This window comes from Heptranchias perlo, chromosome 1 (assembly GCF_035084215.1).
Source record: "Heptranchias perlo isolate sHepPer1 chromosome 1, sHepPer1.hap1, whole genome shotgun sequence".
Classification (NCBI taxonomy): domain Eukaryota; kingdom Metazoa; phylum Chordata; class Chondrichthyes; order Hexanchiformes; family Hexanchidae; genus Heptranchias; species Heptranchias perlo.
In genome coordinates, this window is record NC_090325.1 from 115,481,604 (window position 1) to 115,505,924 (window position 24,321).

A 24,321-nucleotide genomic window follows, 5' to 3' on the forward strand; every position below is an offset into this window, starting at 1 on the left:
GAGTTTTGAATGAGCTGAGGTTTATGGAGGTTGGAAGATGGGAGACCGACCATTGGGATATTTGAGTCTGGAGGTAACAAAAGCATGAATGAGAGTTTCGGCAGCTGAGGCAGGGACGGTGGCAGGCGATCTTACCGAGTCCTTTTCCAACTATGAACAAATTATGTAAGAAATGTAGAGAACCATAGACAAATGTTTTAGAATAAACTAAAAACAATTACTTCAGTTTGGTGTTCAAATACTCCCTTAGTAGTTCAAGGGTTAATAAATAGGAATGCAAACAATTCCCTAAGAGGGCAGAGGTGTCTCTTAGTTGAGATGGTCATTACCTGCCCTTTTTCAGCCCAAGACTAGATGTTGTCCAGGTCCTGCTGTAAGCTGGAATAGGCTGCTTCATCATCGAGCGGTTATGAACGGAACTAAACAATTTGGAATCATCAGCAAACAGCACCACTCCTGACCTTATGATGGAGGGAAGATCACTAATGAAGCAGCTGAAGATAGTAGGGCAAAGGATGTTTCACAGCCATCTTCCTTTGTGTCAGATATGACTCCAACGACTGGAGGCTTTTCCCTTTGACCCCAATTGACCTTAGTTTTACTAGAGCTCCTTGGTGCCACATTTGGTCAAATGCTGCCTTGATTTCGGGAGCAGCTACTTTCATCTTTCCTCTGGCATTCAGCTCTTACGTCCACATCTGGATCAAAGCTGCAATGAGTTCTGATGGAATTTGAACTGAGCATGTTATTGGTGAGTAGGTGTTGCTTGATGGCATTATTGATGACTCCTTGCCTTATTTTACTAATGATTGGGTTAGATTTATTTTTTTTGTAGCTGGCACATTCCTGGGCAATCTTCTGTATTGTCAGGAATCTACCATTGTCATAGCTGGAACTGCTTAGCTGGGAGAGTGGCTTGCTCTGGTGTGCCAGCCTTCAACATTACAGCCATGATGCCGTCAGCGCCCATAGCCTTTGCTGTGTCCAGTGCACTCAACAGTGTCTTAATGTCACGTGAAGTGAACCAAATTGGCAGGAGACTGGAATCTATGATGGTGGGGACCTCAGGAGAAGACACAGTAAAGTTGCCCACTCTGCACTTGTCTCACATGCTGGGCTCCTCCATAGTTGAGGATAGGGATGTTCATGGTGCCTTCCTCCTCCTGTTAGTTGCCTGGTTGTCCACCACCATTCTTGCTTTTCAACAGTTGCAATTACACTGCAGCCAGAGCCAAGCCAAAACAGTACAAGACTACCTCCTGAAGGTGGTCTTTGCATCACAAACCGTGTAGTTCAACCAGGCTGACAGAGAATTCTAAAAGATCAGGATGCTGAGTGCATGGGTTGATAAAACTGTGTCCACTGGCAAGTAATGTTCAGTATGTTAACTTTCCACCTGTAATGTGGAACTGAATGTTGCAATGATTGTTCTTTTGTAAATCACTTCCAGTAAAATATTTTTTTTTGTAAAGAAATTAAAATTTTATTCGCTACAGCGTGACTAAAATATTATACAAAAAGCTCCACTTGTTTTACAAACATCTGCTGGTTTGATAGATTTATGACCTGAAAGTTGTCAGTTCCATATCCTTGCACATCTTGAATATGTTAACATTCGTTGGACACTCAGATTTATTAAAGATTCTACATCTTCCAGCTGATTTGGCTTTGTTGATTCTGTGTGAATTGCTGTCAATAATCAGGCAGCACTAAAACTTCATTTCAAATCTGCCCCAAAAATCTGTGAATTTGTAAAAAATTAATCATGTAATTTTACAACATATCACTTACATTAAATTGATAAAAATAGAAATCTCTTGGGTCATAAAATTTATGTGATTTTAACTAGAAATTAATGAGTTGATCTGTTAATTTTCCATACCAAAATCTTTGGAAAAGAAAACTGGTAGCGAGTGGTGTAAGCTTAACTGCATCCATGTGGAAAGTATGTATGACATTTGTAAAAGAGCATTACATGAAGCAGAAAAAGTGACAAGTTGCATTCCAATATTCCTCGATTGCCTTGTCTTCCAATCCAGTGCAGCAATATAATGTTTTTTGACTGTTGCCTTCAGCCTATCAAGAACAACATGAGATTAAAATACACAACATATTTGGGAAGAGTATCCAAAATAAAATTAGATCTTAACTTTACTTACCAGCATCCAAAGTATTCTGCTTTAAGTCCGTACCAATGTCCTGTAGTCATATGGCTGAGCAGCGCACATCAATGTTGTATAGACAGTTGAACTAAAATTGAAATGTTAAGAAAACATTACCAGTGATTTTGGGCTCAATTTTAGGGGGCAATTGCGAGTGCGTTGGGGGCGGGGGGGGCTCTGAAAATCGCGGAAATCCCATTCAGGTTTGGAAGCCGGCTCCAACCCGCCGACTTCCGAGTTTCCCAGGGACCCACCTGTGTGTGCGCGGGCGACCCAAAAACGGAAGTCCTGCTGGCAATTAAAGCGGGCGGGATGACAGTTAAAGAGCCAAATATACCTCATTGAGGTACTTAAGGCAATTTACCTGTGACACAGTAAGTGATTAGAATGATCTTTTAAACTTGCCTAGACGGCTTGCTCACCGCTTCTGATTCGTGCCTGACGGGCCGGATCAGGGAAAAAGAAACTAAATAAATTACATAAAACACCGTAGAAGGAAGTTAAAACACTAAATAAATCTACCTTTGCACCCTGCTCCGATGTCCCACTCTTCACCCCCCCATGTCCTCCTGATGTCCCACTCCACCACCCCCCCCGATATCCTCCTGATTTTCCCGATCTTCCCCTCTCCCCCCCGATCTTCCAGTCCAGCGCCAGATGACGTCTCGCTCTCTCTTTCTCGTATTCCCCCCTCCCCCACCTCATGTTGCAGCTCCTGACGGCAGCCAGCCCGTCAATCAGGCTGGCTGCCAGGTGTGAAACCCGGAGAGGACGTTAATCATCAGCAATCACCATGCGATTGCGTCGGAAACGGTAAGTTTTGTTCACGCGGGTTTGCCACGCACACCTTCACACACTCCCCGCTGCCAACCTGCCACCATTGCAAAATCAACCCCTTCATCTTATTGCACACGCTTCATAACTACAACATGGCATCCAGTTAACAGATATAATAATTAGGTCTAGTAATTGTTTTGCTTATTGCAAAGACCACCGCACAGGAGGTGATTCTAACTATCCCATGACAGCAAGTTAATGCAATCTTGAATAAATGATTGTTGGGAGCTTTGGGGATCTGTACCATGGTGCATGTATGTAACAGATTTCAAGCAGCCTAATATACACTCCAACAAGTGATGGTTTGCTCTGCAATAAAAATTCTATATGCAAGGGACAAAAGATAATGACACTGGAAGCAAATAACCCTGGCAGGAGAAGTGGGGCATGTGTGTCGGCAGTCTATACTTAGAATAGTTAGACAAAAATTAATATACAGCACAAGCGTTTGTTCTTACATAGATTAGGTTTTTTAAATTATTAAAATACAAAAAAGAACTGTAGCCATAAAATAGATTTTATTTAACACACACAATGCAGGGTACAACAACCAATCTTACTATCATCCCACAAGGTGGTAACTTATATTGGGAATAAATAAAATGAATCACATATACACTTTGCATTATCAGCTAGAAGCTGAAGATTCCTCAGGGCCTTTTACAATGTAGACTCGCAAGAGATGAGGGACTTCTACTTGCTGGTGATGTCCATCACTGACCCTGCTCATTCATAAGGTCAGCTTATTTACATAAATCCTATGTACAATGCGAGTAAAGCAGTGGGGGGAGGGGTGGAATTAAAAGTCTGCAGCAACTTAAAGTAGCAGCAGCGGGCAAGTGCTTTCTCTTCCAGTTTTTGTCAGCATGTAGCACTGCGCGCTGAGTTCTTATCGAGGTATTAGTTGATCTCCTGTGGCATTACACACATGGAGTGAAGACCAAGTGTAGTCTTCAGGTGAAGTAGAGCTAGAGACCGGAGACAATTGGACGAGGCCTGCAGATATAATTCAGTCCCCATTTTAAAGTCATACATTCTGTTCTTATTTTTATATTTTCATTATAAATTTCCATGTCCACATTTATAATGGTAACTGCCAATGTAAACTTATCACACTGTAATTATACTCTCTCACCAGTGGTGGTGCTGTAGCAGCTTCACTGGGGGAGGGTGTAATTACAGTGTGACAAGTTTACATTAGCAGTTTCCATTGTAAATGTGATGTGGAGATGCCGGTGATGGACTGGGGTGTACAAATGTAAGGAATCTTACACCACCAGGTTTTAGTCCAACAGTTTTATTTGAAAATCACAAGCTTTCGGAGGCTTTCTCCTTCGTCAGGTGAGTGTCGGATTCCTTGAAAATTACCGCATATATAGTCAGAGAACAATGCCTGGTGATTACAGGTAATCTTTCCAACTGCCCGTTATCAAGGCAATCAAAGGAATTGAATAGTGTTCAGACAGAGAAACATTAGATACCAGACTACTGAATATACAAACGGCCAGAACCAAAGACAGAGAGGGAGAGAGAGAGAGAAACATCCGAAAGGAAGAGAAAGAGAGAGAATGACCAGCTGTATTAAAAACAGATAACTTTTTTTTCGCTGGTGGGGTTACGTGTAGCGCAACATGAACCCAAGATCCCGGTTGAGGCCGTCCTCATGGGTGCGGAACTTGGCTATCAATTTCTGCTCGACGATTTTGCATTGTCTTGTGTCTCAAAGGCCGCCTTGGAGAACGCTTACCCGTAGTTCTCCATGTTCTCCGCAGCCTTCAACATGTCATCGATGACGATGAACACCTTGCTAAGGCCATCCCCACGCCTCCACTACTCGCCTTCAAACAGCCACCCAACCTCAAACAGACCATCGCTCACAGCAAATTACCCAGCTTTCAGGAGAACAGCGTCCACGACACCACACAACCCTGCCACGGCAACCTCTGCAAGACATACCAGATCATCGACACAGATACCACCATCACACGAGGGGACACCACCCACCAGGTGCATGGTTCATACTCCTGTGACTCGGCCAACGTTGTCTACCTCATACGTTGCAGGAAAGGATGCCCCGGAGCATGGTACATCGGCGAGACCATGCAGACACTGCGACAACGGATGAACGGACACCGCACAACAATCGCCAGACAGGAGGGTTCCCTCCCAGTCGGGGAACACTTCAGCAGTCAAGAACATTCAGCCACCGATCTTCGGGTAAGCGTTTTCCAAGGCGGCCTTTGAGACACAAGACAACGCAAAATCGTCGAACAGAAATTGACAGCCAAGTTCCGCACCCATGAGGACGGCCTCAACCGGGATCTTGGGTTCATGTCGCGCTACACGTAACCCCACCAGCGAAAAAAAAGTTATCTGTTTTTAATACAACTGGTCATTCTATCTCTTTCTCTTCCTTTCGGATGTTTCTCTCTCTCTCTCCCTCTCTGTCTTTGGTTCTGGCCGTTTGTATATTCAGTAGTCTGGTATCTAATGTTTCTCTGTCTGAACACTATTCAATTCCTTTGATTGCCTTGATAACGGGCAGTTGGAAAGATTACCTGTAATCATCAGGCATTGTTCTCTGACTATATATGCGGTAATTTTCAAGGAATCCGACACTCACCTGACGAAGGAGAAAGCCTCCGAAAGCTTGTGATTTTCAAACAAAACTGTTGGACTATAACCTGGTGTTGTAAGATTCCTTACATTGTAAATGTGATCATAGGAATTTATAATAGAAAGTTGACAGAAATATATCCAGATGAAAGATTTTTAATATATTGCTAATGGATGGCATAGTAAGTTGGAGAATGTGGTCACTCTGCTGTTTATTTTGCTGTTTTTCTCTCTCTCTTCTGCTCCTCTCCCTTATGTTTCTTTTTGCTTCTCTCTCTGTCCTCTTCTCCTTCTCTTTTACGTCTTTCTTTTCAGGTTGGAGGTGGTGAGTTGTATGGGTTGGTGTGGCAGGGAAAGGAGCTGCAGGCTGCATTGGGGTGGGGAGGTCACAGGGGAAAATGTAGCTCAAGTGGCTCCTTGCCGTCCCTTCTGTTCCCATCTCCCAACCCCTCATGCTTCCCCAACCCTTTAATCCCTTGTGTCCTCTACCTCTTCTCTTTTGAACTATCTACTCAAGCCCTTTATCCTGTCCTCTCCCTTGTTCCACTTTCACTCACCTCACCCTTAACCCTCCAACTGCTATTCCCCATTAAGGTCAGAAATGCGGATGTTCGCCAATGATTGCACAGTGTTCAGTTCCATTCGCAACCCCTCAGATAATAAAGCAGTCCGTGCCCGCATGCAGCAAGATCTGGACAATGTCCAGGTTTGGACTGATAAGTGGCAAGTAACATTCGTGCCAGACAAGTGCCAGGCAATGACCATCTCCAACAAGAGAGAATCTAATCACCTCTCCTTGACATTCAACAGCATTACCATCGCCGAATCCCCCACCATCAACATCCTGGGGGTCACCACTGACCAGAAACTTAACTGGACCAGCCATATAAATACTGTGGCTACAAGAGCAGGTCAGAGGCTGGATATTCTGCGGTGAGTGACTCACCTCCTAACTCCCCAAAGCCTTTCCACCATCTACAAGGCACAAGTCAGGAGTGTGATGGAATACTCTCCACTTGCCTGGATGAGTGCAGCTCCAACAACACTCAAGAAGCTCGACATCATCCAGGACAAAGCAGCCTGCTTGATTGGCACCCCATCCACCACACTAAACATTCACTCCCTTCACCACCGGCGCACCGTGGCTGCAGTGTGTACCATCTACAGGATGGACTGCAGCAACTCGCCAAGGCTTCTTCAACAGCACCTCCCAAACCTGCGACCTCTACCACCTAGAAGGACAAGGGCAGCAGGCACATGGGAACAACACCACCTGCACGTTCCCCTCCAAGTTACGCACCATCCCAACTTAGAAATATATCGCCATTCCTTCATCGTCACTGGATCAAAATCCTGGAACTTCCTACCTAACAGCACATGGACTGCAGCGGTTCAAGAAGGCGGCTCACCACCACCTTCTCAAGGGCAATTAGGGATGGGCAATAAATGCTGGCCTTGCCAGCGATGCTCACATTCCATGAACGAATAAAAAATAAAAATCGCACCTCCTCAATAACAGATGAAACGATGCACAATGCCAGAGGCCCCCTCACCCTCTCCCCTCCTATGTTCACTTATTATCTATTTCCCTTTGCTTTCTTTCAAAATTCAATGTTTTTAAAAAATCAAATTAGAATAAGGAAAGGATCTACCTGCCTTTCCCTCTATTAATGACATTCCCTGTCTCTCTATCCCTCTCGGAGTGATCTTCAACTTCCTTGCCAAAATGGGCGTGAAGTTAGCGGAGTGGCCGTGCTGTCCTGAAGCTGGCATCAGGAAACCCATACAGCTTTTGGGTTCAGGCCTCATTTAAATGCTGCCGCTTAGCTGTGGGTGATAAATAAGCGCCCCACTGTAGCTCACCGGTTATGAGAGGGTGGGAAATGAAGACAGACTCTGACTCTCTCTTTCCCCTTTCTACCTCAGCTTAATACACAATCTGAAGTTTATAGAATGCAAAACAAAAAGTATAACAAGTGTGTAATTATTGCACTATCATTTTTTCTCACTGTCTTCTGTATATACGCAGCTTCTCTGTTTAAAGTAAAGTATAAATTTTACCTCATTTTGTTTTTCAAAATTGTCACCATAACACATATATACACTTTATGTATCAGTTTGTTTAATGGAAGGTTACATTTAAAAAGATCCTTGAGTAAACCTTCTGAGTAACTGGGAAAATGTCCTTCAGTTTGGAGTCCAATAGGCATTGCTTAGAGGATTTGCAAGAAAAACAACTTCAGGTTTATTGAATTACTGATGCACAGTAATACTCGAGTAATTTTCAATAATACTCGAGTAATTATCGGTACGTTTGACACCTGTGTGATGGATTTAGCATGCAGAATAAATCGCAGACTTTTCAAAAAAGATATGGGTTGTAAGGATTAATCCTAAAAATTACTGTACTGGATGGGTGAATACAGGTGTAGTAAAATTCTTTTTTTAAAAAAGAAAACAGCTGGCCCAGGATGCATGAAGTATTGTGGAGGCCGGCAGTCAAGTTACTGCTAGCAATAACAACACACAGGAACATACACAATAATACACAATAATAACATATGGAACAGCAATCTGCCACTAACGTATAGTCACTACCAAAAGTGCTTAACCACTGCCTTCCCCCCATGCAATATAATCTCCCCAAATAATTCTATGTATGTTGAACTTCATTTCTTTATGACCTATAAAAAAAGTGTCTACACTTAAGGCTTAGAAGGGTAGGTTTTACAAATCTCTGCAGTGGGGGCACAGATTTGTAAATTGTACCCCATTACAATAGTCTAAATGCCATTCAGTACTTTGGGCAGTGTTGCCTTTAACATTCTCCAAATCAAATATGTTTAAAAATATACATTTAAGAGCAATACTCACTTATTTAATACTGGTTTAACAGAGAGAACCTACAACATAAATAGCACACTGTTAGAACATGTGAATGAAAAAAAGTAAAATACTGCAGATGCTGGAAACGTGAAACAAAAACAGAAAGCTGGAAGTACACAACAGGTCAGTTAGTATCTGTGGAGACAAGTCTACATTGTGGATACTGGTTGTTCAGAACTGGAAAACAAGAGGTGGGCAGGCAAATTAAATCCATCGGAAAAAGGGGAGGGGCAAATTATATTTTTTTAAAAGTAAAACACAGAAAAAATTATCAGGAATGGGATGATGTAGCAAATGATCTCAGTCAAGTAATAGACTGAAGCATTAAGACATTAAAAGTACTCCCCTTGCCCCTCCCCACTTTCTTTCTCCTTTAATGGACATGTGCACATCATCTTTAGTGTCCATTTCAGATGTTGTTAATCCTGTCAATAAAATAAATGAAGGAACAAAGTCAGATTGCACAGGCGCTCACCTTAAACAGTGTATGTAGATTGATGTTGTCTTGTCCTGTAGTGTTGAGAGCACGGATAGCTGGTGTTCTTGAGAAAAGAACGCAACATATAAAAACTAAAGCACATATAAAAAAAGCAGAAGTACAAATTCTAATTTTTTTTAATGTATGCAAATAATTGTAATAATTTGAAAGTGTGAGAATGTTCACCTTCGATCATCGAATGGAGGTGGAGTTGTCCAGTGATCATAGTTTGTCTCCACTCTGTACCACCTAAACAATTCACCCCAATACACACACTCAGGATTAAGGCAAATGAAAACAAATGCAGCACATTCCAGACAACCTGCCTAGAAATAGAATATGAGCACAGAATTATGTAAATAGTACTATCTAAACCCTCAATACCAAGTTTATGATTCATCCAGAACAATTAAATACATATCCCTAATCCAACCATTCCTCACATATTGCTATTTTTCAACATTTGGTACACTGAATATTGAGTGCTGATCCTACTGAAATGTGGTAACACACATTTTTACCCACTTAATTAATTCTGACTCCCTTTAAAATCATTTTAAAATGTCTCCACAAAATATGGCCTCTCTAACATTTACTTTTAGAAAACATTACATGCCAAAATATTCCACTGTGATAGTGGCTGTTTATCACTGGTAAATAAACAATTTTAAAAAGGGACATTATTTGAAAATTCTCTGCTTACTGTCCTTTCATAGGTATCAAAGGCCAGATGTCGACAGGCCCATCGAGGTTTCTTGTTATAATCACACCTTCATTTGGTTTGACTCCACCTAAAATGTAGTACACGTTTGCAGTGATAGGATTATTGGCCAACTTCATCAAAGCTGCCTGAAAATCCGCAGCTTCTAGGAGAGTCTGAGGAAACAGGAAACATTGATTGTTCTTTATTAGTTTAGATTTTGTCATTTTCCCTTTTGTTGCCATTTCACTTCTTTATCACCCCCCTTCCTCAAACCCCCCAACTCCCCCTTCTGACCGTAAGTGATTCTCTCTGCCAAGACAGTTGCTAGGGTTGCGACCAGTACTGGATCATAGTTCTGTTTGTGAGTGGACTATTTGGAAAATTTAAAATGTATACTCAACACTAAAATGCTTGATTTCTAAAATATCTTTTCCCTACTTACTTCAGTTGTCTTATGCTATTGAGGTTTAGTTATATAAATTTTCATCCTCATTTAAACAAATATCAGAACTTAAGCTGTAGATATTAGCCTTGGCTCAGTGGTGTCACTCTCGCCTTGAGTCAGAAGGCTGTTGGTTCAAGTCCCACTCTAGAGACTTGAGCATATAATCTAACCTGACACTTCAGTGCAGAATGTTCGGGCAGAATGTAAAATTCAAATTGATGTAATGTAATGAATCTGTCATGTACCTGTAATGAATCTGTAATCAATAATCTGTATTGCGTGTAATACAATGAGGCACCCTAGAGTGTCATGAACTGTAATTATGTACAATGTGTTCATTGAACTGCACTTGATGTAACCTGCAAATTGTATAATCTGTATTGTGTATGTTTGGAATGTGATATGACAACTGTATTGTAAGTATTGCTGCAAATTCTGTGAATAAAGTATGTTTTATGAAAAAAAAATCTTTCAGATCAGATGTTAAACCGATGCCCTGTCTACCCTCTCAGGCGGATGTAAAAGATTCCATGGTGCTATTCGCATAAGAGCAGGGGAGTTCTCCTGGTGTCCTGGCAAACATTTATTCCTTAGCCAACAATGCTAAAAAAACAGATTATCTGATCGTTAATATCATTGCTGTTTGTGGGACCTTGCTGTATGCAAATTGGCTGCTGCTTTTCTCTGCATTACAACAGTAATTCACTGGCTGTGAAGTGCTTTGGGATGTCTTTAGGTCATGAAAGGCACTATATGAATGCAAGTACCTTCTTTCTTTCTTATGATGCCACCCCATGGCTCACACCTTGTTTGGTTACTAAGAGTGCCTCCACTTTGCTCAGTCCAAAACACAGTCTGACACACCCAATATTTAAGATTTGTTTCACCTCCCTTTCTGTTAGCACCTTGTATATACTCAGTGTAGCATCTTGACTACCTGATTAAGATCCATAGTTCACTAGCTGGGGGATGTCCTTGTCAGATGAGGTTGGGGTTCAAACCAGGGACTGGTTTACTTTCAGCAGAAAGTCATATGTTACAATTATTCCAAAAACTGTAAGAAAACAGGATTTTAATTGTTTTAAGGTTGGATTAAAATCTCAATACTACAGAACACTAATTGTAACATGTGACTTTCTGCTGAAAGTAAACCAAACTGAACAGCCCCAGTCTGAAAACCAACCTCACTCCCTCACAGTTAGGTTCAGTAAATTCTCCGAAGCGCTCTAAGGGTAGTACCTCGTCTGATATTAAAAGGAGAGCATCCTTTGGGGGATGGTGTAAATGAGCACTTTAGGGATAAAATACTCCCCAAGAACAGCTCTCGAGTTTCATTCAAGCATCAGGTTCAGTATCCTTCCCACTCTAGGATGTTATAAATTGGATAGCCAGGTGGTGAAGAATAGAATACTGGAGCCTGGTCTTCAGTTGCTTCCAAGCCTTTATTCACACAGCTCCCACACCACACCCTAGATCAGCTCTCTTATAAATGAATACAAGAGTGATCCCAATTGATACACACCATCTGAATACAATTAACACTAATTGATATAAATCACATGGATACAATTAACATAGGATGCCAGGCCCAACAGAGATGAATAGCAACCGACAGATATTTCTGCTGAATACATAACCAATCAGGAGCCCTGACAGGACAAGGTTCTTGAGCTATTTACAGATCTGCACAAATTCTGGTACATTATTAAAAAAAAAGATTATTTAAAGTGGAGGGTATCTTACATTGAAATTACTTGTTCCCTGGGGTGAAGTAGCTAACTCATTAATGCACTGTGCCATGGAGTGTGAACAGATGCAGGTTTGAGTATCATTAAATTTAGTCCCCAATCTGAGCATTCGAGTGGGAAAACACCAAGTGGAGGCTGCAGCATCTCCCTCTGTGCACCCAACCTCTCAACTGCAACATCCAGGGAAGGCATATGAAGAGGCGGGATTGAAAAATATCAGGAAGTAGCATACCCAAACTTTGCCCTCCATGAGTCAAGAAAAAAGATAAGACAAAAAAAGAACAAAAGTTACTTACATCTCTAATCAGCCAGCTGGGAGGAGGACTTCTCTTCAGAAGGGCAGCTATTAGAGTTTTCCACCATTCCCCTTTAACTTAATAAAAAGATAATGATATACACACAGCTCTGGATTCCGTATGAAGGAGTCTTGCTTGAACCATTGGGAAAGTACTCCAGACTATTAGTAACTAAAGGAAAGGAAAGAACTTGCATTTATATAGCGCCCTTCGTGACCTGAGGAGGTCCCAAAGCACTTCACAGCCAATGAAGTACTTTTCAGAGTGTAGTCATTGTTGTAGGAAACGTGACATCCAATTTGCGCACAGCAAGATTCCACAAAACAGCAATGAGATAATAACCAGATTATCTGTTTTGGTTAAAAAAATTATTATATTTTAAATAGGAAAAGGTTGGATGATATGGAAAAGCACAGAGATTTTGGGCTTCAAGTCCACAAGACATTAAAATCAATATCTCAAATAACATAAAAAAACATAATGGAATCCTGGGTTTATGGCAACAACAACAACAACAACAACTTGCATTTATATAGCGCCTTTAACGTAGTAAAACGTCCCAAGGCGCTTCATAGCAGCGTTATCAAACAAAATTTGACACCGAGCCACATAAGGAAATATTAGGACCGGTGACCAAAAGCTTGGTCAAAGAGGTAGGTTTTAAGAAGCGTCTAAAAGGAGAGAGAGGTAGAGAGGCAGAAAGGTTTAGGAAGGAAATTCCAGAGCTTAGGGCCTAGGCAGCGGAAGGCATGGCCACCAATGGTGGAGCAATGAAAATCAGGAAAGCGTTAAGAGGCCTGAATTGGAGGAGCGCAGAGATTTCGGAGGGTGATAGGGCTGGAGGAGGTTACAGAGATAGAGAGGGGTAAGGCCATGGAGGGATTTGAAAGCAAGGAAGAGAATTTTTAAATCGAGTCGTTGCCGAACCAGGAGCCATTGTAGATCAGCGAGCACAGGGGAGATGAGTGAATGGGACTTGGCGCGAGTTAGGATACGGGCAGTAGAGTTTTGGATGAGCTCAATTTTACGGAGGGTGCAAGGTGAGAGATCGGCCAGGAGAGCATTGGAATAGTCGAGTCTAGAAGTAACAAAGGCATGGATGAGGGTTTCAGCAGCAGATGAGCTGAGGCAGAGGTGGAGACAGGTGTGGTTACAGAGCTGGAAGTAGGTAGTCTTGGTGATGGATAAGATATGGGGTTGGATGCTCAGCTCAGGGTCAAATAGGACACCAAGGTTGCGAATGATCAGGTTCAGCCTCAGACAGTGCTTCGAGAGAGGGATAGAGTCGGTGGCTAGGGAGCAGAGTTTGTGGTGGAGACCAAAGACAGTGACTTTGGTTTTCTCAATATTTAGTATGGCAAGAGGTATATAATATAAAAGTAGAGATGTAATGGTGAATACATCAGTAAGTAAACTTCAGTAACTCCACAGTTAGAGTACTGAGTGCAGTTTTGACCTTCACACTATAGGAAAGTTGTTGCGGCAACAGAGAGCGTAGATTAACTCAGATTCTGCCTGATGTCAAGAAGTGCAAATATGAAGAAAGGCTTGGATAGGTGCTTGAAGGACAGGAATAAGGTCGGCACATGGACTAGGACTACTGCTCAAGTAAAAGGATAAACACAATATGGACTGGTTGTGACGAATGGCCAATTTCTGTGTTGTACTTTCTATTTAATTGCATATTACTGCATATAATGCAATACTGCCCCAATAATGTGCAGTGGAAAGAACAAGGAGATCACTGGAGTCAAATCACATGGTCCAACACCACTAGAATTCAAACCATGATTTAATCAAACAAAATTGCTGCCCGCAAAACAAAGAAAAACTTGTCAATATTAACTTAACCCATAAATATAATGCAGATTACAGATCTAAGTGTGTTTCAAAGATACCATGCACTTCGGGACTGAGGGAACACTGGTAAGAGCTTGACAATCAAGTTCACATTCATTTCTCGGTATATTTCTGCCTTGAAACACGTCCAGCCTATGTGCTACTCTTTTTGTAAGATGCCTGTGGGATTAGTGGGACATGAAACACGAAGAAAACTTGGATGGTCTGCATAGTTATCAGATATGCACATTTTCAGACATATGTTGCAATGCATACAGTTTCTCCTTATTCATTTCCCACCCATTGGCAAGGTTTTCTATTGGAGGTTATATCTTCTGTTCTTATGGTGGCACATTTTACCATGTTATCTTACATCATGGATGAAGCAGGGTGTTACAGGATTAGGACTCTAAGCTATAGGGTTTTACTGGAAAACAAAATGTCTAGTCTTTTGTGTACCACAAAAATTAAATGGTTTACTGGAAAATGGATGCTCTTTTACTGGGTCTTAATACTCTTGCTTATTTCACAATATGTCATTGAGTATATAGTCCTTTTGACCATTGAAGTAGAGCACAGCTTTGTAATACATAATTTGAATTTTTTTTTGTGGAATGTATATATTTATACAATTTTGGTATAATATTATAATACATCAAAATATTGATTCACTTAATCCCAACTGTGTCAGCAAAAATCATTTCTATTGAGTACAGTCCCTCACCATAGACTAAAATGTTGTGATTTATACACACATTGTATAAAGTAGATGATTCATGGGACAGAAGGAAATTCATGGGGCAAATTTACACCTTAGCAAATGCTAATGAGGTGCATTTAAAATGGGTCACTCTAATTTCCAAATGAATGAGAATATTTTTCAAATAGTGTGAACCAGGCACTGTTTAGTCACATATGACACAGCAGCACTGCTAATAATGTTGTTCATAGTCTCAATGGTATACCTTAACTAAACTTCTGACATATCCTCTTTGCCAGTTTAGCACTGCCATTGTTTGTACTATCTACCATTGATTATAGTATCTGGGACTTTCCCATCATTCTTATTTTGAGAAATACTACGAATATTGTCATGGCCCGGTATGATTCTGTTAGTTAGAACCTGTGGGATTCCTCCCATGCTGTGGTGGAACAAAAGCAGACATGTTTTTTGGAATATAATGTAATTAAATCTGTTTTACAGTCTGAGCGGCTAACTCACATCACTCCAAACATTTAAAATTAACATCTTGACATACTTACCAAGTCCCAAAGGTACCTGGCAGAATCAGGTTAAAAAATGTGTAATTGCCAATACAGTACAGTAGCACAGGTATATTAACTCAGAGAAACAAAGTTCAACATACCTCTTGCGTTTCCAGAAATGGTAAACTTGTTTGGACTTTGCCCAGTCCATAAACCTACAAAGCCAATGAATGTTGTACCTGTGTAGATGATCTGAATGAAAAATTAAATGAAAATAGTCACACAGTTCCGATTTCAGCAAGGGAAAAACCAGCATTCTGCTGCAAAATACGAGCTATCATCTGAAAAAAACAATTAAACAGCTCATCAACGTTAGAAAAACGTTCTAATGTAGTGAATGATTATTGGCAAGGGAGAGCATGTCTAAATGAAGGCAAAATGGTTAACATGTTAGGTTTTGGGTTGTCCTGGTAAAATGTGTTCCCTATATTTAATTCCATCTCTGTCTGCTACTATGAAACTATTAAATACTACATTTCCCAGTTAGAAAAATAATTCATACTTTAGAGGATTTTCACAACCATGAACAATATTTCAATGTTATACACATATACGTAAAAATACTAGAACTAACCATGCAAAGCAGGTAAATTAAACACGAGATGATCACGGATATTACAGAGTACCAAATGAACAGCAATGTGATATTGTGCACTTGGATGATCAGATTAAATAAATGCAGGCTAACAATTTAGACGTTTAGGCTTTTCAAAATTGTACTCACTCAAGCCATCTGAAATTCAGTTTTCTGACTAAAGAGTACACATTCAGAATAAAATCTAGTACTATCACCATTTTTTAGGCTATTCAGAAATTTCCAAAAAAATATCAGCCTTTCTATTACAGGAATTGATGCACAACTTGGTTTCTGAGATCTGGGTTTTAACCCAGTTCAAGCTGATAAATGAAATTCTCTCGTCTCATCATAACCCTTCATAAACTTGACAATTTATTTCAGGTCACCCTTTAACCTTCTCAGCTTTAAGAAAAATCCCTAATTTTTTTAAGTTTCATCTCTGGTAACAACCTAGTGAATCTATCCTATATCTTTTCCACTGATGAACACAGAAATTCTCAACATGTATCTGAAAAGTATTAAAATCCATCACATGAATTTTAGTCCTCATGTACCAAACTGAGAAATTCCATTATATTTTTAAAACATTTTTTCTTTTTAAAGTCCATTTATTTAAAAGTAATTTTAATGCAACACCTACCTGACCATTCTTTACAAATTGTAGGTCAACTGTGAGAGATCTTAAAATATCACTGAATTCAAAGTCCAGATTTCTAACGTGGTAAATATTTCCTCTTGAGTCTTGAGCAACAATGCTAGTGCAAAAGCTGAGAGCAGTGACATGAGTTACACATCAGTTCCGAGACCAAACCTATCCGTAGTGACACAACAACAACTTGCATTTATACAGCGTCTTTAACGTAGAGAAATATCCCAAAGCCCTTCATAGAGATGCAATTTTTTTTTAAAAGGATGCACGAACAAAAGGAGACATTAGGAGGAGTGACCAGAAGCTTACTCTTAAAGGAGGAGAGGGAGGTGGAGAGGTAAAAATGCTTGTGCAGTGTGGGACCTAAGCGTCAATAAAGGTGGGACAAAGGGAGGGGATAATACACAACAGGCTAGATCAAAGGAAAAGGATGCTCTTGGTGGAGGGAGGGGGGAGAGGGTTGGAGGGTTGGAGGGGGTTCCAGATTATAGGGAGAGCAAGGCCATGAAGGGGTTTAAACAAGGGAATGAGAATTTTAAATCGGAGTTGTTGGGGGACCGGGAGCCAATGTGGGTCAGCGAGGACAGGGGTGATGGCTGACGGAACTTGGTGCGGGATGGGATTCTGGCAACAGAGTTTTGGATGAGTTGAAGTTTAAGGATGGTGGAGGATGGGTCTGGGGGTGATAAAGGCATGGATGAGAGTTTCAGCAGCAGTTGGGCTGAGACAGGGGCAGAGACGGGCTGAAGGATAGGATATGGGGTAAGAAGTTCAGCTCGGGCGCAAAACGTACAACTTGGCCGGGAAGTGAGATGAAATCAGTAGCGTGAGTACGGAGTGTGTAGCGGAAGTGGGAGACAATGGCTTTGGTCTTATCAATATTTAATTGGAGGAAATTGCGGCTCATCTAAGACCGGATGTCGGACAAGCGATCTGACAACACAGAGGCAGTGGTGGGGTCGAGACAGGTGGTGGAGTGGTAGAGCTGAATGTCATCAGCATACATGTGGAAGCTGACCCCAGGTCTACAGATGGTGTCGCCAAGGAACAGAACGTAGACAAGGAAAAGGTGGGGGCCAAGGATAGATCCTTGAGAGACTCCTGAGGTAAAGCTGTGGAGGCGGGAAGAGAAACCATTGCCGGAGATTCTCTGGCTACAACCGAATAGGTAAGAGTAGAACCAAGCAACAGCATGCACAACTTCAATCAACATCAATTTATTTCAGCCATTTACTGAATTTTTAAATATACTGATGTAAATAGGTCAGTGTGATGATGAAAATTGACTATATATACACACCTTTGATTACTACCACTGAACATGACCTGGCTAGTCAAGTTGACGAGCACAAGTGAACGAAGATCGCGGTAAACACTAATTTTAGGAAATATCTGTGTAGGATCAACCATTTTATTAGAAGGTAAGGAACAGAAATTTCCATGGGGATTCTCCTGATCATTTATGCTATTTCTCCAGGGTTGCCAACGATGTTCCGCCAAAGTTACGACCGACAATTAAGGAACTCCTAAGGAAATTCTACCTAAAATCACTGTTCAAATACATGTGATTTTAAATAAAATGGATGATGGTACAAATAGACCTTAAGTTGAGTCGATTTTATTCTGGGAACTCATGGGTGTTTTCCTACAAACAAGGTGATACAAGAACAAAGTGAGGAAGAGGTAATAGCCCAAATGTTCCAATCAGTATTATTTTAACATTTATATGAAATGGGTTAATACCAACTGGAAAATCTAGGTCAACGTAAGGGATCTGCTTATTTATATCACACTCTTTCTTCACCTTTACACTGTAGGGTATTTGCTCTGAGGCCAGGGAAAAAATTAATTTGAATATTCCAAAGTAAATTATTCCCAAGCGACTATAGTTTCAACTCCTGGTCTATTTGGATAACAGCATCTGACTGTATGACTTTCTTCACAAGACAAACTGAAGTAGATAAGGTGTAAAATTTATCAAAGTTTAACATCTGCAACAGGACCAGTTCAGTCATTACATGTCAAGGAACACTTACTCAGAAATTTCATAAGCAAGATTGATAAGAAGTCCATCTCCAAGGCTTAAACCAAGGGCTTTACATATTCCTTGAATTTCTGTTTCATAGGGCTGTGGTAAGATCAGGCCTAGCTGGGCTTCGAACTGTTCAATGATGGGAATCACCCACTTCGGAACAATAGAACTGTAACACAAGGATGCAATTGTTTCATTATTGTTCCTTAAAACACGGTTGATTAATTAGAACACCTTGCTCACTGAATGGGATTAACAAGGGTTTCAAAAACAGATCTTGATTCCGACAATGCAAAAGCTGTATCTTTTCTATAACTCTCCTTAGCAAAGGTGCTTGCCCGTGAATTATGGATTATCCCACTAGCTGTAATATGCTTGATTTAAATTGCCTTGCGCTACGCTGCCAAACTCTCTTTGAAACAACAGGTATTACACACAGACCAAAAGATTAAAGCAACAACATATTAATATACAATTAATTAGAAATGTAAAAAGCCTGGGAAATACTGAAAGCATGGAATATACACTTTATGGCCTATATTCTCTGGAGTTTAGAAGAATAAGAGGTGATCTCATTGAAACGTATAAAATTCTTAGAGGGCTTGACAGAGTAAATACTGAGAGGCTGTTTCCCCTGGCTGGAGAGTCTAGAACTGGGGGTCATAGTCTCAAGATAAGGGGTCGGCAATTTAAGACCGAGATGAGGAAGTTTCTTCACTCAGTGGGTTGTGAATCTTTGGAATTCTCTATCCCAGAAGGCTGTGGATGCTGAGTCGTTGAGTATATTCAAGGCTGAGATCGATGGATATTTGGATACTAAGGGAATCAAAGGATATGGGGATCAGGCGGGAAAGTGGAATTGATGTAGAAGATCAGCCATGATCTTATTGAATGATGAGCAGGCTCGAGGAGTGGTATGGCCTACTCCTGCTCCCATTTCTCATGTTCTTACATACTAGGAAAGTCTGTAATGGTTCAATTACCTTTTCTAACAACTTCTTCAAATTCAGTTGGATTTCATAATTTTGTAAAACTTCTGTTATCAATGTAACATATTAATGTATTACTCATTGTTAGGAGCAAAATGGAGACTTCCATCTGCTCACATATCAAAATTTCAGAGTATCTCAAGTCCTGTTATAATCTCCAGTATTTAATCTATTAGCTGTCAAAATTCAAAGGTTTTATTAATTATTTGAAGCACAATTTTCAGACAACAGATGGGTATAGAGGGATATGGGCCAAGTGCAGGCAACTGGGACTGTCTTAGTGGTATAAACTGGGCGACATGGACATGTTGGGCCAAAGGGCCTGTTTCCATGCTGTAAACTTCTATGATTCTATGAACACTGACAATGCTACCTACATATATACAATTAAATACGTTATGCAAGTATTTTGACAGAATTTACACAATACAAAGAATTATCCAAAATACATCAATCTATACATTGGAACAAACAAGTTATTTATGTAAAAGGTACCTTTGGTGGAAATTAACCTATCTGATCATTTTCTCATAATACACAATGTGATCTATGGAATAAGTAAAATCATTTCAAACTTTGGGATAGTAACCATCATATCCCATCCCAAATGAATCATTCTCTAGTCATGTTTAGATACATCATCTAGTTTAGCTTCTGAAACTATAGGCAATTAATTATACATGTAAACAGGACTAAAGAAAATTGCATTACCTTAATTCCTAGTTTATTGACTTGGCTGGAGGGAGAATGCATGAGACTACATGAAGACAGTCTGGGGGAGTGGGAAGATATATGACCAATGCAGTTCAACAAAGACAAATGTGAAGTGGTACATTCTGGCAAAGAAGAGAATGGAAATGTATTCTGAATGGTAAAATTTAGAATACATGGAGGAATAGTATTTAGGGTACAGATGCACCGATTTTTAAAAGCTGGATTGTAGGCTAAAAAAAAGTAATATGAAAGGAAAATGTGATCCTGAATTTTATATATAGGAGCACTGAATACGAAAGCAAGATGATGATTAATCTGTACAAAGATTGGTTAGGCCACAGTTGGAGTATCATATGCAATTTTGGGCATCATGTAACAGAAAAGATATTGGAGCCATGCTTTGCAGATCCACGAAATCATACCAGGTATGAGAAAATAATGTTATTATGACAGACTTGAGAAACTATGGCTGTATTCACTGGAGTAGAGAAGTTTAAGGGAAGTTTTTTTTTAAGAAGTGTTCAAAATTATACATGAGTTTGAGAGAGTAAATAGTGAATGAGCATTTCCACTGCTCAGCAAATTGGCAACAAGATGCATATTTTTAGGTCTGGTGCTAGAAGCATAAAAGGAGGAAGTTTGTTTTTTTTCATGCAAAGGGTTGATAGAATACAGAATGCAATACCACAAGTGACTATTGAAGCCGATTTAATCACAATGTTTAAGAGGGAATAAATCAACATTTGGAAAATATTAAAATATATAGAGAAGGAACAGAAAATTTAGACTAGAGTAGTTCTGATATGGAGATAGCCGTGGCACTAGCATGTGGGGCTGAATGGCCTCCTCTGTGCTTTACATTTTATGATTCTACCTTCTAGGCAAGTGGTATTTCATGGAAAACAAGCTAAAAGGAGCATTAGCATTTTTCAGGACACAATAATATAAAACATAAATGAAAACAGGTTTATTGAAGCAATGTTATAGATTCATATTTTCTTCCCAGTGTAAACTTATTAAAAAGATAAAACTGACTATGAATCAACTGGCTTAAAAATAATTCCATCCAGTGTAGATGAATGCTTCTAGCTCTAACCCTAAATTATGTCCTCCTATTACCAATTCAGTAAGCAGTGGAAATAGTCTTTCACTATTTACCTCCTTAAATTCTTTCATAATTTTGAACACTTCTATTAGATTCCCTTTAAACACAGGAAAAATTAATGCTGCTGATGAACCATCACAATATATCACTGACCAACTTGGCCCCAATTTCTCGGTCTGTTATCAGTATCTGCCTTACCTACATGCTACCTTTTAGCATGGGAAATATTATAAAATAATACTGAATGAACTTTGGAAACATGATGCCACACACCATCAGGGGCAGTAAACAATGCTTAACAATATTCCACTCCAAATAGGTACAAATCCCAGAGACTTTAGGAAAGTAAAATCAAAAGCACAACAGACCACAAACGTGAGTTAAACGGAGGAAAATGTGAAACAGAAAGGCAACATGTGTAGAGAAGAACAGGTAGACAAGTCCAGGTAAAACATACAGGAAACATAAATCGAATACATGATACACTGATGTGCTAAGTATCAATACATACACCATACTCAATGACAAATGTCAGAAATTCTGATTATACCTGAACACCAGACTACCATCCATCATCAAAAAAAACTTTACCTAACTCCCATATTCTTAGTTGAATAGAAACAGATAAAAAATACTAAAATCCAGGTCACAAGTAGTATATCTAGAATATCAACTTCATTACTGTTTTGGAGTACACTTCATAACGTATTGTTGATGCACAAAATATTAATTTCTTATCCGTTACTCCCTTTTCTCACCAGTGGGGAAGTTATGGTAGACAGCAGGTCCTATGTGATTAAGCCAACAGGCCAGAAATGAAACTAGGATTTATTTTACCAGCAAATTAAGGGATGGGGGGAATGTCACAGCATCCGAGGAGAGAGCGGATGAGTGAAGGTTTCAGGTGTAGATCCTTCACCAGAAAGGATGGTTCTGACCAAAGGATCCACACACCTGAAATCTGGACCCGTCGACCTGTTCTGCTCCACAGATGCTGACTGGATGTTTTCTATTTTTTTGTTTATGTTTCACACTTTCCTCTGGAGTTCAGCCCATTAGTCTCGGGAAGAGAGAATATAAAAAGGAGCGCCGGCAATCTGCCTGCGGAAAGCAGCGGCCGTCCTTCAGCTCCTGTCCGTCCTCACCTGATAACATGACGGACGATCCTCTGCACCTCAGCCGCGTCGTAATGTCTCAGCACCGGCTCCCAGCGCTGGGCGGCCGGCGTGTCCAAACTCACATTGAAACGCGGAGGAGAAAAATCGCCCTGGCCGGGAGTGAATAAACAAAATAACAGCAACTGCAAAAAGAGCAACATCTTAACAGCAACAGGAAGGAGGACCTAATAACTCCTGCTCAGCAACTGAGAAGTCACTTTCGTGCACGCCCTCCAGTAGCAGGAAGTCCAACCCCCTCTGACACCAGCTCAAATTCAAAATCTAATCATTCCATGTCAGACACATCAAAGAAACTCTCTACTGCCTTCAACTGTCTCCCAACCAAGTTACTGCGAAATCCAGAGTTGCTGTTTGCCCCATATGGAGCATACACTCTTGGAGTGATCCCACCATCTGGCGCTCCCTACTGAAAGGGCACATCCTACTTACATAAGAAATAGGAGCAGGAGTAGGCTATACAGCCCCTCGAGCCTGCTCCACCATTCAATAAGATCATTGCTGATCTTCGACCTCAACTCCACTTTCCTGCCCAATCCCCATACCTCTTGATTCTCCTAGAGACCAAAAATCTATCAATCTCAGTCTTGAAAATACTCAACGACTGAGCATCCACAGCCCTCTGGGGTAGAGAATTCCAAATATTCTCGACCCTCTGAATGAAGAAATTCCTCCTCATCTCAGTCCTAAATGTCCGACCCCTTATCCTGAGACTATGTCCCCTAGTTCTAGACTCTCCAGCCAGGGGCAACACCCTCTCGGCATCCACCCTGTCTCAGAATTGGCTTGATTGGCACCCCATCCACCACCCTAAACATTCACTCCCTTCACCACCGGCGCACAGTGGCTACAGTGTGTACCATCCACAGGATGCACTGCAGCAATTCGCCAAGGCTTCTTCGACAGCACATCCCAAATCCATGACCTCTACCACCTAGAAGGACAAGGGCAGCAGGCACATAGGAACAACACCACCTGCACGTTTCTCTCCAAGTCACAACCATCCCGACTTGGAACTATATCGCCGTTCCTTCATCGTCGCTGGGTCAAAATCCTGGAACTCCTTACCTAACAGCACTGTGGGAGAACCTTCACCACACGGACTGCAGCGGTTCAAGAAGGCGGCTCACCACCACCTCCTCAAGGGCAATTAGGGATGGGCAATAAATGCTGGCCTTGCCAGCGAAGCTCACATCCCCATGAAGAAATAAAAAAAAAGAATCTTATATGTTCCAATGAGATCACCTCTCATTCTTCTAAACTCGTGATGTGGAGATGCCGGTGATGGACTGGGGTGGACAAATGTAAGGAATCTTACAACACCAGGTTATAGTCCAACAAATTTATTTTAAAATCATAAGCTTTCGGAGATTATCTCCTTCGTCAGATGAATGAATGAAAAGGTTCTCAAATCGCATATCTTATACTATGTTGGGACAGCATCACACCAATCAAAAGGTGTCGTTGTTATTCAAACAGGCCAGTCACGGAGAACAGCACGTCCCAGTACACTCGATATACATTGTGTCTATTACACAGGCAGGCAGAAAGAAACTCAAAATGGCAGAGAGAGAGAGAGAGAGAGAATTTTAAAAAACATATAAATTTTTTCCCCCTTTTTGCTGGTGGGGTTACGTGTAGCGTGACATGAACCCAAGATCCCGGTTGAGGCCGTCCTCATGGGTGCGGAACTTGGCTATCAACTTCTGCTCGACGATTTTGCGTTGTTGTGTGTCTCGAAGGCCGCCTTGGAGAATGCTTACCCGAAGATCGGTGGCTGAATGTCCTTGACTGCTAAAGTGTT

General features: G+C 40.8%; 1 protein-coding gene across 4 annotated transcripts; it reads right to left on the reverse strand.

The window, feature by feature from the left end:
* Nucleotides 1–1,457: 1,457 nt before the first annotated feature.
* LOC137325324 (N-acylethanolamine-hydrolyzing acid amidase-like) lies at nucleotides 1,458–22,728 on the reverse strand. Of its 4 annotated transcripts, XM_067990304.1 has the most exons (11): nucleotides 22,488–22,721; nucleotides 18,539–18,703; nucleotides 16,494–16,620; nucleotides 15,378–15,468; nucleotides 12,172–12,248; nucleotides 9,683–9,855; nucleotides 9,166–9,228; nucleotides 8,977–9,043; nucleotides 8,490–8,518; nucleotides 2,160–2,250; nucleotides 1,458–2,076 (listed from the first exon to the last, which is right to left on the reverse strand). In XM_067990304.1, the coding sequence occupies exons 1-10, from the start codon at nucleotides 22,658–22,660 to the stop codon at nucleotides 2,181–2,183; spliced, it is 1,035 nt and encodes a 344-aa protein (XP_067846405.1). In that variant the 5' UTR covers nucleotides 22,661–22,721; the 3' UTR covers nucleotides 1,458–2,076; nucleotides 2,160–2,180. The 4 variants fall into 4 exon arrangements, with proteins under 4 accessions (XP_067846405.1, XP_067846387.1, XP_067846395.1 ...); XM_067990286.1 differs by lacking the exon at nucleotides 1,458–2,076 and having other exon boundaries at nucleotides 2,161–2,250; nucleotides 9,166–9,305; nucleotides 22,488–22,726; XM_067990294.1 differs by lacking the exons at nucleotides 1,458–2,076; nucleotides 2,160–2,250 and adding an exon at nucleotides 3,499–3,995 and having other exon boundaries at nucleotides 9,166–9,305; nucleotides 22,488–22,728.
* Nucleotides 22,729–24,321: the final 1,593 nt, after the last annotated feature.